The sequence below is a fragment of the Scylla paramamosain genome, chromosome 29 (assembly GCF_035594125.1).
Source record: "Scylla paramamosain isolate STU-SP2022 chromosome 29, ASM3559412v1, whole genome shotgun sequence".
NCBI lineage: Eukaryota > Metazoa > Arthropoda > Malacostraca > Decapoda > Portunidae > Scylla > Scylla paramamosain.
The window spans coordinates 10588486-10601879 of NC_087179.1; the positions used below are offsets into that span (position 1 = coordinate 10588486).

Consider the following 13394-nt stretch of genomic DNA (forward strand, 5'->3'; position numbering starts at 1 on the left):
CACAGAAGCAGGCGGTGAGTTCCACAGTTCACTGGCAAAAGGGGTGAAACTGTTACATTTTTGTACTGTTACTTTTTGACCCTTTCCCTGCTGCTGACACATTCCTTTCTTGCCTTACAAACATCCTGGTAATTTTTACCTCAACCGTAACCGTAAATAGTGCTGTGGTTATAAAACAGACTGTACTTAATCATTTAGACTCCCACCTTCCCTTCACACTGCGATGAAACGTTTCCCTGTAGTCCTGGAAGTGTTAGTGAATGATACAACAAACACAGAACATTTTATCACCGCAGTAACGTTAAATAATGCTGTAGTCATGAAACAGACAATACTTACCCTTTTAAATTCTCACTTTTCCTTCACATCGCGACAAAAGGCTTCCCTACAGTGCTTGAAGTGTTAGTGAATGATGCACTGAACACTGAAAAGGTAAAGAACGTAAGACAATAAGTAAACTGCAAAAGGCCAGTTGATCCCCACAAGGCGACATCCGAACACTCACGTCTCATCATCTGACATCACCTGCCAAAGTTATCCAGTCTCCTCGTGAAACTACCCACTTACCTCGTTTCCAACTTTGCTCCTATCATCACCAACGCTATCCATGCTCCAGCTTTCATGTATCTTTAAATCTGCTTTCCTTATCACCGTTCATGCATAACTTAACTTCATCCTTACCTGAATGTGATCAATATCTTTCCTTTTAAACCTGCTTAGATAAGATAGCCTTCATCATAAGATAAATAAATAGTTAAATAAAATAAGTAAATCAATAAATAAGTTGGGTAAATTAATGAAAATTTATCAAAGAAATCGTCATCTTTGTTTCTTCCTCTCATCCTTCTTCTCTCACTCTCCTCGCTCCTTCCTCTTTCCCTTCCGTGCCTTCGTCAATAGCGCACCTCAAACTTCGACGTCCTACCTCAACTTTTAACAGCCTGTAGTGGAAGTTATTGGTGTTTTAATTTGTTAGTAAGTCATTCAATTTACTCATTCAGTCAGTCAATCAGTTATTTAGTTAGTTGGTTAATAATTTAGTTACCAAATCAGTTTCATCAGTCAGTTAGTCAGTCAGTCTTTTAATTTTTAGTTGGCTAGTTAGTTAGTCGATCAATTTGTCTGTCTATTCATTATTTACGTTAGCAGGTTATCTATCCCACATGCAGCAAATCCTCACCTTTATTATCCTCTGACCTCTTGCCTTCCACACAACCTTCTTACACCCCTTATCTGCCCCCTCATCTTCCCGTTCCTTTTCTTGCTGTCCCGTCTCCCCATACATCTGTCATGAAGCACGCATGGTGATGAGGAAAGAGAAGGGGAGGGAAGGATGAAGAAGAGGAATCAAGTATTAATAGCAGGACTGACGTGTGTGTGTGTGTGTGTGTGTGTGTGTGTGTGTGTGTGTGTGTGTGTGTGGAGGGAAGTGGAACAAGATGCAAGCTTAATGATATGAGAGTAAGGGGAAGAGATAGAAGATATAGTTCAAGAAAGTGAGAGGGATAGACAGAAGAGGAAAGGTTAGAGAGAGAGAGAGAGAGAGAGAGAGAGAGAGAGAGAGAGAGAGAGAGAGAGAGAGAGAGAGAGAGAGAGAGAGAGAGAGAGACAGAGAAGGGGGGAGGGTGAGTGTGACACAGTAGATAAGTCAGCCCTTTAAACATAGACCTTGAAGGAAATGAGGGGGAGGAAGACGAAAAGGGAAGGAGGGGAAAAGAGTAGAGGATAGAGGAAGAGGGATGGAAGACAGAAGGGGGAGATACAGACAAAGAAGGAGGTATTTAGAAATCTCTCTCTCTCTCTCTCTCTCTCTCTCTCTCTCTCTCTCTCTCTCTCTCTCTCTCTCTCTCTCTCTCTCTTATTGCATCTCCTCTCTTCCCTTCACGCTAACTGCTCCACCTCACAAGAAAAGAAAACAAGTTAAAAAAGGAAAAAGGAAGAAAACTAAGAAAGAAAAAGTGACAGAAGTAAGACATTTAGAAAACAAAAAAGAAAAAGCGAAGAAGTTTAAGAAATTTGGAAAAAAGTAAAAAAAAAAAAAAAATGGTCTGACGTCATTTAGTATTCCCTTTTTATTGATAGTATTGATAATATTGATAGTATTGCGGTCTTTACCTGAGAATGTTGTTTGCTGGGCGACCGACCATGCATACAGTGACTACTACTACTACTACTACTACTACTTTTTTTCACGTAAGGCACACATTTTTTACATACCATCACACACAACATATTAAAACACCAAAAACAGAACAAAAAACAAAATTCTGAAAGTTTAAATATACCACCCCCCTTATACAGTGAAATAATAATAATAATAATAATAATAATAATAATAAATACACACAAAAAAAGAAAAAGACAAGTACACACATAAATTGATATAAAATAACAATAATAACAAAAGTCTCCATCAAGCGTGGGGAAGAGCAGACGTCACTTGTCTCATTGTAGGGACAGGTGCAGGTGGGGCGGGGCGGGGCGGGGCGGGGCGAGGCGAGGGGTGCCCAGCCCTCGCCTCGCTTCTTTTTAGCCGCGTTTACGACACTAGGGAAAAACACAGGCTGTATTCTTCCATCACGACATGGGACTGGTGGTGATGGTGGTGGAGATGGTGGTGGTGGTGGTGCTACTGTTATTCTTCTTCTTCTTCTTCTTCTTCGTCTTGTTACCACTACATCAATATCATCATCATCAACAACAACAACAGCAACAACTACTACTACTACTACTACTACTACTACTACTACTACTACTACTACTACTACTACTACTACTACTTCTACTACTACTATTACCACCACTACAACTACATACATTTCTCATCGTGTGCGTGTGTGTGTGTGTTTACATAGTCTCGTGCGTCATAGAACCGAGGGAGGAGGATAAGCAGGCCGGCTGAGGATGGGTAGGGGGGAGGGTGGAGGGAGAGGAGTACTGGTGGGGAGGGAGAGAAGGAGGGAGTGTTGTTGGGGGTGAGGGAGGGTAATGGGGGGAATGTTGTGGCGTGTGGTATGTTGTTCTCGCCTGACCACCACCACCACCACCACTACCACCACCGCATGACACCACTGTGCATTGTTGAGAGAGAGAGAGAGAGAGAGAGAGAGAGAGAGAGAGAGAGAGAGAGAGAGAGAGAGAGAGAGAGAGAGAGAGAGAGAGACGTGCTTATCTTCAAGTGAGTTTTAATATCTTCCTACAATTATTTTTCCTTCACGTTTTCCCCAATCTCTCTCTCTCTCTCTCTCTCTCTCTCTCTCTCTCTCTCTCTCTCTCTCTCTCTCTCTCTCTCTCTCATGTACCCATTCATCCAGTAGCATTCCCCATCTCACTCCCACTACTTCGCCAGAACCCAAAACACACTGCCAAGGTCAAGAGATGCACATTTGTATTATCCTTGCGTGCGGCAGATGAAGAAAGAAAACGGACGCCACAAAGTATTTTTAAGGGTAACATCAAGAAACATACTCGACCCTATGCATTCTCTTAACATTGATTCTTAGGTGAGTATAGCTGGACTGAGTGGTGCGGTGGCTTTGATATGTAGATGTATAGAAGGGAAAGAAAATGAATAAAGGCAATTTAACGTCTGAAGTAGGGAAATAACGTGTATAGGAAAACAGTAAGGAATTTAATGAAAATCTCAGGTTTTATGGAAATGAGTCCCAGTCTACGAATTTCGAGACCAAGATGTTATGTTTTTAAATACTAATACACACAGTGAAGAGATTAGCAATGAAATTAATGAGGCGAATGAATCTGAACATAACTTAATCTAACCTTTAGATAAAAAATGTTAATACGTCATCTCAATATTATCCAGAGTCTATATTTTTTTCTCTGGGGTTGTGTGAAATGTGACAAGCATTATGGGTTTCTTGGGACTTAGCCAGCCTTTACAAATCATCACAGTTCCCACGGGGCACGCATTAATTTCGAAGTGAATTAGATGATATCCCACGTTTTTCTTCCATTAAGTTCAAGGTTACTAGATTGTTACATTACTCATCCCGCAGCCCTGCCCTTATCACCTCTTGCCTTCCCCTTGTTGCCAGGGAGCGCCTCTTGAACTCGAAGACCCCGTGTGTGTGTGTGTGTGTGTGTGTGTGTGTGTGTGTGTGTGTGTGTGTGTGTGTGTGTGTGTGTGTGTGTGTGTGTGTGTGTTTACTATAGTGCTTTATTCATTTTATTTGTTTTACGTGTGGAGAGAGAGAGAGAGAGAGAGAGAGAGAGAGAGAGAGAGAGAGAGAGAGAGAGAGAGAGAGAGAGAGAGAGAGAGAGAGAGAGCAACAACAACAAACAAACATTTATGTGTATGTTAACCCTCTGAATCCTCTCTCACTTAGGCCAAGCTTGCATGATTCTAGAAAGATTCACGGGCGCTGTTCTAAAATAAATGAACTGCGTGATGTGCCTAGTAACGAGTCTCGCCCTAAAAATTGGGTATCTAGCTTCGTATGATCTCAAGTTGCAGTGGAATAATCTAATATGTTCTAAGAAGCTACATGTATTTTAAAGGTTAAGGGGAGAAGTGCTCAAGATTATGGATGACTTAGTAAATAACCCCCCATTCTATATATATTTTTCCCCTCGTCAGTGTGTACTATTTTCAAACATCTTCGTGAGGAGGAAGAATAAAAGTGAAGTAAAATAAAGGAAATTACTAACTGTTGCGAGTTTTGGATCACTTTCCCTTATAAGCTGAAAAGAACATTCTTGACAACTCATTCTGTACCAGGTGAGGTCACGGTCAGCAGTCAGGCAAGGTGCTGCATTCCTTCGTCTTTATTTTTTAGCGTTTTGTGTCAGTCTGGGTCTCATCACCTCTGGCCCGCTAGGAATGTGTCAGCGGGTAGTCACGTTTTGTAAGGCCGTCAGCAGGAGAGACGATTTCAGGTGGAGATGAGGCGCAGCAGAAATGAGTGCGGGAGGTTACTCACTCACCACACTCACTCTCACTCACGCTCATACTCTGAACCACTTATGCAACGCACCTTCACTACATTGCAGAGGCTCTACTTGAAGCGACGCGGATTTCTGATTTTTTTATTTTTTTCTATATGGCAGATTAACAAGATTTCTTCATTATTAACGGGAGGAACACTCTTGAAAACCCGGCTAATCGTCTCTGTGGTCTTTGAAAGTAGTGGTGGTGAGATAACAGAGCGGAAGGAAATATAGAGGAGAGAGAGAGAGAACGAATGAAAATAAATAAATAAATAGTGGAGGGAAGAAATAATAAGAAAAAATAGAAGAGTGAGTGTTCCTGGGATACACTCAGACTTTTCCGCTACATTTACCGCCTTCACATTCATGGCCACGCTCCCCCCTCCCCCCACCTCCCTCTCTCCACTGCGTCTCAGCTCGACAACTTTTAAAAGGCTTTATTGTAGACCATTAGGGTGTCCAAGGAGAATCTGCAGGATCCTAGTGATTATTTGACAAGGATTATGCATCTTAAGAAAAGTCGATGGAGTTATTGGGACCTTCAAGAATATTTGCAGGATTCTAGCGATTATTTGATAAGGTTTATGTATCTTAAGGAAATTCGTTTCTTTTAGGGTTTCCAAGGGTATTTTTTTCATGATTCTGGTGATAATTTGATAACTAGTCAGCGTCTTAAGGAAAATCATGCATACAAACCTGCCTGATGTACCAGTGAGGCCTTTAAAAACAGTGATGGGAGTTTCATGGGTCTAAAATGAAATCTCACGCACTTTATTCACTCACTGACTCACCTGACTCACCACCCCCTCCCCTCCTCACTCACTTGACTCACCACCCCCTTTTCTCACTCACCCACCTAACTCACCACCCCCTCTTCTCACTCACCCACCTGACTCACCATCTCCCCTCACTCACCCACCTGACTCACCACTCCCTCTCCCCACCAGATACCAAGATGGAGTGGATGGTGATGAATATGGACCACTTCTTCTCCCCGTCCATCCAGCTCGGCACGTACATGAAGGACAAATACGTGGTGCCCCCTAACTGTGAAGGTGAGTGCCATGTTACCTGCGCACACACACACACGCACACACACACACACACACACACCTGGACGTACTTAATTGGACACTTGCTGCTTCTATTCCACGTACACTTATTGATATTTTTTCTTTGACTTTATGTATTTATTTATTTATTTATTTATTTTTACTGGTGATCTCGATAGTATTTTTTTTTTCGTTATTTTTTTCTTATTTTTATTTCAGTTGGTCAGTCAGTTTGGTCAGCTTGTTGGCTTGTTAGTTATTTTTTGTTATTTACTTAGTCAATTACTTACATAGTCAGTTAGTTAGTTGGTTATTTATTTATTCATTTAGATAGTTAGTCAAATGCTTAGATGATTTATCAGCTAGTTTAGTTAATAATTTGTCAGTCTGTATATACTTTTTTCTTCTTAGTATCATGAAATATCACTAATGAAAGAGACATTATTCAGATTGTTTCCAGGATTCTCTCTCTCTCTCTCTCTCTCTCTCTCTCTCTCTCTCTCTCTCTCTCTCTCTCTCTCTCTCTCTCTCTCTCTCTCTCTCTCTCTCTCTCTCTCTCTCTCTCTGTCTGATGTGGAGCTTAAAATATTCAGAGATTCACAGACGCCCGTGATCTTGTCTCGTCACTTTATTTGGTACTCTGACAGCCTCTATTTTTGGAGACTGCCTGCTGAAGCTTCCAGTTATAGACAGTAAATGAAGTTAGAGAGAGAGAGAGAGAGAGAGAGAGAGAGAGAGAGAGAGAGAGAGAGAGAGAGAGAGAGAGAGAGAGAGAGAGAGAGAGAGACAGACACACAGACAGATAAATGGACAGATAGATAGATAGACAGATGGATAGGCAGGCAGATAGATAGATAGGCAGGTAGATAGAAAGATAGTTAGATAGGTAGATAGAAAATGTGTTATGTTGTTATATAAAAATTATTAGATGTTTACTTTATTTTTCTTCTTTTCTTTCTTTCTTTCTTTTTTTCTTTCTTTCTCGTGAAGGTGTTAATTAAGGCAGGTATCTTGTTAATTAGTAGACTGGTTAATTAACAGGTAGTAGTAGAAAAAATACGACATCCTTCCTCACACACACACACACACACACACACACACACACACACATGTACGTCCAGGTGTTGTGTGTTTCTATTTATGTGTGTGTGTGTGTGTGTGTGTGTGTGTGTGTGTGTGTGTGTGTGTGTGTGTGTGTGTGTGTGTGTGTTATTATGAAAACACTGATACATCCCTTGCATGATTGTATTTTGTTTATTTTTCACTTCTTAGTATTCAACATTTTCATTTCCATGTCACTGTTTGCGTCATCACCATCATTTATCATTTTCACTTTCACCTTCACCTTGTCACCCGAAAGCACACACACACACACACACACACACTCACTCACTCACTCACTCACTCACTCATAGTCACATACACTCACATATGCACACACACACACACACAAAGGACGAGAAGGAAAGGTGAGTGATGAGTTATTTCACACCTGTCTGCTGTACTTGCGTCACGTCACTGCTGCCTCTCCTGTCCGCGCCGCAGGTAAGTGACTGCTCGGGTCTTTTGTGTTGTCTCCCTTGAAATGGGGAAAAAAAATGAAAGAAAAAAAATTGTCCCTTAAATGGAAAAAAAGAAATAATGAAAAAAAATGCCGTACGTGATATTTTTCTGCTTTTTTTTGTTTCCTTGAAATGAAAATTAACTATATGTTAATATTTTGCTTTTTTTCGTTTTCTTTTTCTTTTCATTTTTTTTATTAGAAGAATTCTCGTTATTGTGTTTCGCTTGAAATGAAAACTGTTTGTACATACAAAAAAATTACACCCATTTTTCCCGTTCTCTCTCTCCGTTTTTGTATTGAGAGAGAGAGAGAGAGAGAGAGAGAGAGAGAGAGAGAGAGAGAGAGAGAGAGAGAGAGAGAGAGAGAGAGAGAGAGAGAGAGAGAGACTGTTCACTTAAATTGATAATAACTGTAGGTACGTTCTAAAATACTACCCGTTTACTTGACAAGAAAAAAAAAATGGAAGGGAGGAAAAAACACACTTCTAGAAACTCTCGAGGAGAAAAAAAGGCGTGTGTTTTTTTTTTTTTTTTTTTGATAATTAAGTGTATAGAGAGAAATTAAAATGTTTGACACTAGTAGGAAATATGAAAGAAAACGTAAGCTACATCATTTATTTTCTCTCTCTCTCTCTCTCTCTCTCTCTCTCTCTCTCTCTCTCTCTCTCTCTCTTGCCCTAGTTTCTTTTTTTTTTTTCATCCTTTCGTCATATTTTTTTCTTTTCTTTTTCCTTCTCTTCCTATTTTTCCCTGCTTGCCTTGACTTTTCTTTGTTTGTTTTTTTCATCATTTACTTTCTCATTATTCCGATCTCCCTTTTTCTCCCTCTTCTATCTATTCTTCTCACTTCTTCCCTCCACTAACCTTTTTTTATTCGTTCTCTCACTTGTCTACATTTCCTCTCTCTCTCTCTCTCTCTCTCTCTCTCTCTCTCTCTCTCTCTCTCTCTCTCTCTCTCTCTCTCTCTCTCTCTCTCTCTCTCTCTCTCATACTTCCCTATTTTATTACAGAAGAAAAGGAAGGAAAATATAAAGAAAAAATCGAAGAGAGATGTTGCTGGAAAATTGAGGGAATGATGAAATTTAAAAACGAAAATGCTAATTAAATAAAGATTCGTATTTTTAACTAGTCTGTTTTATCAATATATTTCTTTTTGTAATGGAAATAGATAAAATGTAAAGAGAGAGAGAGAGAGAGAGAGAGAGAGAGAGAGAGAGAGAGAGAGAGAGAGAGAGAGAGAGAGAGAGAGAGAGAGAGAGAGGTAAAAACAAGAATAAACACGAGGTATTTGAGAAAATAAGAGGAGAGGAAGAGTGGTCAGGGGAGAGGACAAGGAGGAAGAGAAGAAAGGAGAGAGAAGATGGGAAAACAACGAAAAATCACATCATTATTTAGGATTTGAAGGGAGATAACGAGAGGAAATTATTTTCTCCCTCTTTTTCACACACACACACACACAGAGAGAGAGAGAGAGAGAGAGAGAGAGAGAGAGAGAGAGAGAGAGAGAGAGAGAGAGAGAATCATAAATTATATTATTCACGATGACAGCAGTTCTATAGCAATGGAGAGGGAGAGGATGAAGAGGAGGAGGAGGATGAGGAGGAAAAGGAAAAGGAGGAGGAGGAGGAGGAGGAGGAGGAGGACTGAATGGGTCATACTAAAACAATAGAAACATTGTCGTAGCACCTCCTCCTCTTCCTCTTCCTCTTCCTCTTCCTCTTCTTCCTCCTCCTCCTCCTCCTCCTCCTCATTTGTCCCCCTTATCTCTATTCTTCTCTCTTCCTTGTCAGAATACTCATTTTTTGTCCACACACCTGAGCATATTGTTTTTAGGCCATTCTCCCCCCCTACCCTCTCTCTCTCTCTCTCTCTCTCTCTCTCTCTCTCTCTCTCTCTCTCTCTCTCTCTCTCTCTCTCTCTCTCTCTCTCAGTTACGTCCGGTTCTTACTTCACCTCTCGTTACATTCCCCTTGTTTTATTTCTGTTTCTGTCAATGACTATCATTTTAACATTTTGACTTATTTTATTTATTTATTTATTTATTTGTTTTTTCTTTACGGTTCTTCCTTTTTTCTGTTGTTGTTGTTCTTGCGTATTTTTTTTGTGTGTTTCTTTACCATTTTTTTCTTATTTTTTTATTTGTTCATTTATTCATTTATTCACTTATTTTGTGTTTTCGATTCTTCTTTGTTTTGTATCTTCTCTTCTTCTCTTTATTTTTTTTTATTTCTTCTTTACTTTTTCTCTTTAGCAGTAATAGACGGATGTGGACAAAAAAAATATATTAATTAATTGTTATTTCGAAACTAATGATATTCCAAAGTCTGACAAACCAAGCCATACAAACCTTCCCATAGAACATCAGTCTTATTATCATTACCTCGAATGACTGTGATGTATTGTTGTTGTCAGTGCCTCGCTGTGTTAGCGGTTGTCCTGGTGAGCGGCTGAGGAAAGTAACAGTCTGTCCTGAATAGAGCGGAGAGAAAATGGTTGCATCGAGCGACGGTGAGAGAAAATCTGGGTGTTTCATGGGAAACAAGTATAAACTTATCCTTTTCATTGCTCGAGTTGCAAATTCAGAATAAATACATTTCAACTTTCTGTTATCAAAACTGTAATCTCGCAAGGAAAGGACGTTAATTTGCTTTATTAGGTGCCTTCAAGTTTCTCTCTCTCTCTCTCTCTCTCTCTCTCTCTCTCTCTCTCTCTCTCTCTCTCTCTCTCTCTCTCTCTCTCTCTCTCTCTCTCTCTCTCTCTCTCTCTCTATGACTCTTCAGTTTCATCACACTTTCCCTCTAATTTTAGGTAATCCTCCCGGCGCTTTCGTTTGTGGCAACATTTCTTACCTTTCCTAACCTCAGCATCCCTGTAGCAGTCAGCACTCCTGTTACGTGCACCACACAGCTCAGTGATGCAGACTTTTTACCAAAGCGTGGAATGTTCGTACAAATTTAGTGTTTTCCATCACCGTGCTAAAATGCATCAACACATTCGAAAGTGAGATTAAAGTGTATGAAATAGAAAGTACAGTCTCGTTAAAAAAAGTATTTATCTGATAATTTTCTACCCTTGCAAGGAACAGTGACATTGTCGTGCCATATGTACAGCATTTCCTATTACCACCTGATACTTATTTCAGTACCACCTGTGGCTGCTGGCACCCGGGATTAGGAAACACTGCTTTAGGGACAGGTACCTCAGTGGGCCTTTTTTATCTTCCTTTCTGATGCCCTTTCTTCTCTCCTTCACCCGTCCACCGCGAGTTACTCAATGTTTCAGTCTACGTCAAGAATGAGAGACAGAAAACGGGTGTATCACTCCACAGAAAACTTGCCTTTTTTCCATCTCTGACGCAAACGAAACGGAGACTGACGAATTTAAAGTAAAATTAATAATAATGATATCAAATCAGAAAATTAATTCATAATATCCCTCGCAGCGTAAGCTTGTCACTTTTCTACTTTGCGTATGTGAAGGGAAACCAGTATATACTCGTACTTAATGTACTCTTGCTGTACTGATGCGTTTCTTCAAGATACACCTAGAAAAAAAAATAGAGAAAGAAACAAATCAGAGCTAGCACATAAAATAAATAACCATAAAAAGTGAAAATATTATTATTAGTAAGAGATCTTCCGTCATGTTGTCTTTCTGTATTAGTTTTGACTTTCCTCCTTTTTTTCTTTTTTTTTTCCATCTTTATTTCTTTACGTTATTTCTTTATTTATTTGGCTCGCATTCTCAACTTTTTATCCCGTCTGTTTTTTTTTTTTTTTTTTTCTATTATTGTTGTGAAGTCCATGTTAGGATTTAAGAGAGAAAACGTACATGACGAACCACAGAAAACGTATCAGTCAGGGTAACTCCTTAATATAAACATAGATGTGACAGACCGACAAACTTTCAAAAGGCTGTAGTTGAAGTGGCACAAGTTTTTGAGGACCACTGTTTATTTATCTGTTTATTTTTGGTCTATGTGTGTGCGTATGTAATTCTAGTGACAGATTAGCAAGATTTCAACGTAAGCGACAGCAGAAACACTCATGAGAACACAGCTAATCATCTCTGCTGCCTTTGAAACCAGTGAGTGAGAGGGCAAAGCGTTTCAGAATACGGACACAACACGAGGGTAGAAGGGAGAGAGAAGGTAGGCAGTGCTTGCAACATTGCTTGGGCTGGGTTTGTCTCGCTGTCTAGTGGCTATTTGACTTTATACCTGAACCTCCCTTCATTGTGTTAGCCAGTGAGGGACGGTGAGGTGACGCTGAACCGGTGCCTGCATGACAACTCCGTGCTATTATATTGTTTGAGGTGAAGAGAGAGAGAGAGAGAGAGAGAGAGAGAGAGAGAGAGAGAGAGAGAGAGAGAGAGAGAGAGAGAGAGAGAGAGAGAGAGAGAGAGAGTATTGTTGGTTAGAGGTTTTCTTTGTGTTTGCGTCAGAGATCGTGTTTTCTTTTATTTTCTAATAGGGGGTAACTGACCAAGACTAAAAATAAAGGGAAGGAAAATAAAACAATGATTGACAATAAACTTTTAGAAATATATATATATATATATATATATATATATATATATATATATATATATATATATATATATATATATATATATATATATATATATATATATATATATATATATATATATATATATATATATATATATATATATATATATATATATATATATATATATATATATATATATATATATATATATATATAGAGAGAGAGAGAGAGAGAGAGAGAGAGAGAGAGAGAGAGAGAGAGAGAGAGAGAGAGAGAGAGAGAGAGAGAGAGAGAGAGAGAGACTTACAAAAAAAGAAAGAATAGAATAACAAAAAAAAAAAAATTGAGTTCTATAAATGGAAGGACAATTTCGCTCCACTTCATGCGAAAATAGAAGAGAAGTCTGGTCTCCATTAACACCTAACCTAACCTAACCTAACCTAACCTAACCTAACTTAACCCAACCCTGAAATGAAAACGCCTATGTTGTTTCAGTATTATCCAGGATGTTTGTTAGTCATGGTGAGCTGAGGTGAAGGAAAACAGGGCGAGAGTTGTGCAGCTATTTTTGGGCTAATTCCATCGTTAAGCCTTCCCCGGGGGTTCTCGTTACATCAGAGTCACGGAGAGGTGGTGGCGGGGAGTTGGGAGGAAGCGAAACATTCTAGTGCACATCCTGGTGAGAATATAACATACAGTGTTTGCTCAATGTGTTTTCTTATTTTCTTGTTCTGTAATTCTTTTTGGTTCATTCACTCTTTCAGCTATTGTTTCATTTCCGATGTATTCACCTGACGTCATTGTTTCATTTATTTATTTATTCTTTCATGTATTTGTTTACTTTTATTCATCTCCTCGTAGAAATTCAAAACTCCACATTTTTTACTGCTGCGGTCGACCTTTGTCAACACTCACTCGGTAAAAAAAAAAGATTCAGACAGAAAAAAAACTGCAACAAAGAATACATATGTACTTATTCACTCCCAACCTACAGAACTACGTAAGAGACCGTAATACAAGAGATAAGTATCTGTGAGGGGATTAGTACTTGATGAAAAAAGAAAGACTAGACATTTAGTTTTTTTTTCATTCCCAGGCTATAGAACTGCTTAAGTCCCCGTACAACAAGAGAGATGAGTGTCTGGAAATAAGGAAAAAAGTGAGCAGTGAAAATGAAGATGGTGAAGTGCTGAGTGTTGAGTGCTGATCATATGAAGGTGGTGTTGGTGGTGGTAGTGCTGACAGTGGTGAAGGTGCTGACGACTCTCTTCCATCTGACATTGTGCTGACTTGTTGAATCCTTCAGCAGAATGTTTTGCGT

The 13394-nt window shown here is 39.4% G+C and overlaps 1 protein-coding gene across 16 annotated transcripts in view; it reads left to right on the forward strand.

Moving 5' to 3' along the window:
* Window positions 1-13394, forward strand: part of LOC135115274 (protein timeless-like) — a 118981-nt gene that overhangs the window by 45098 nt on the left and 60489 nt on the right. For 14 of the 16 annotated variants that reach the window (XM_064031864.1, XM_064031867.1, XM_064031868.1 and 11 more), the window contains one exon: window positions 5895-6002. In XM_064031864.1, coding sequence (XP_063887934.1) covers window positions 5903-6002 — 100 coding nt within the window. In that variant the 5' untranslated portion in view covers window positions 5895-5902. Of the gene's footprint in view, window positions 1-3349; window positions 3504-5894; window positions 6003-13394 lie in introns of all 16 variants that reach the window. The other 2 variants (XM_064031865.1, XM_064031869.1) reach the window with 1 other exon arrangement.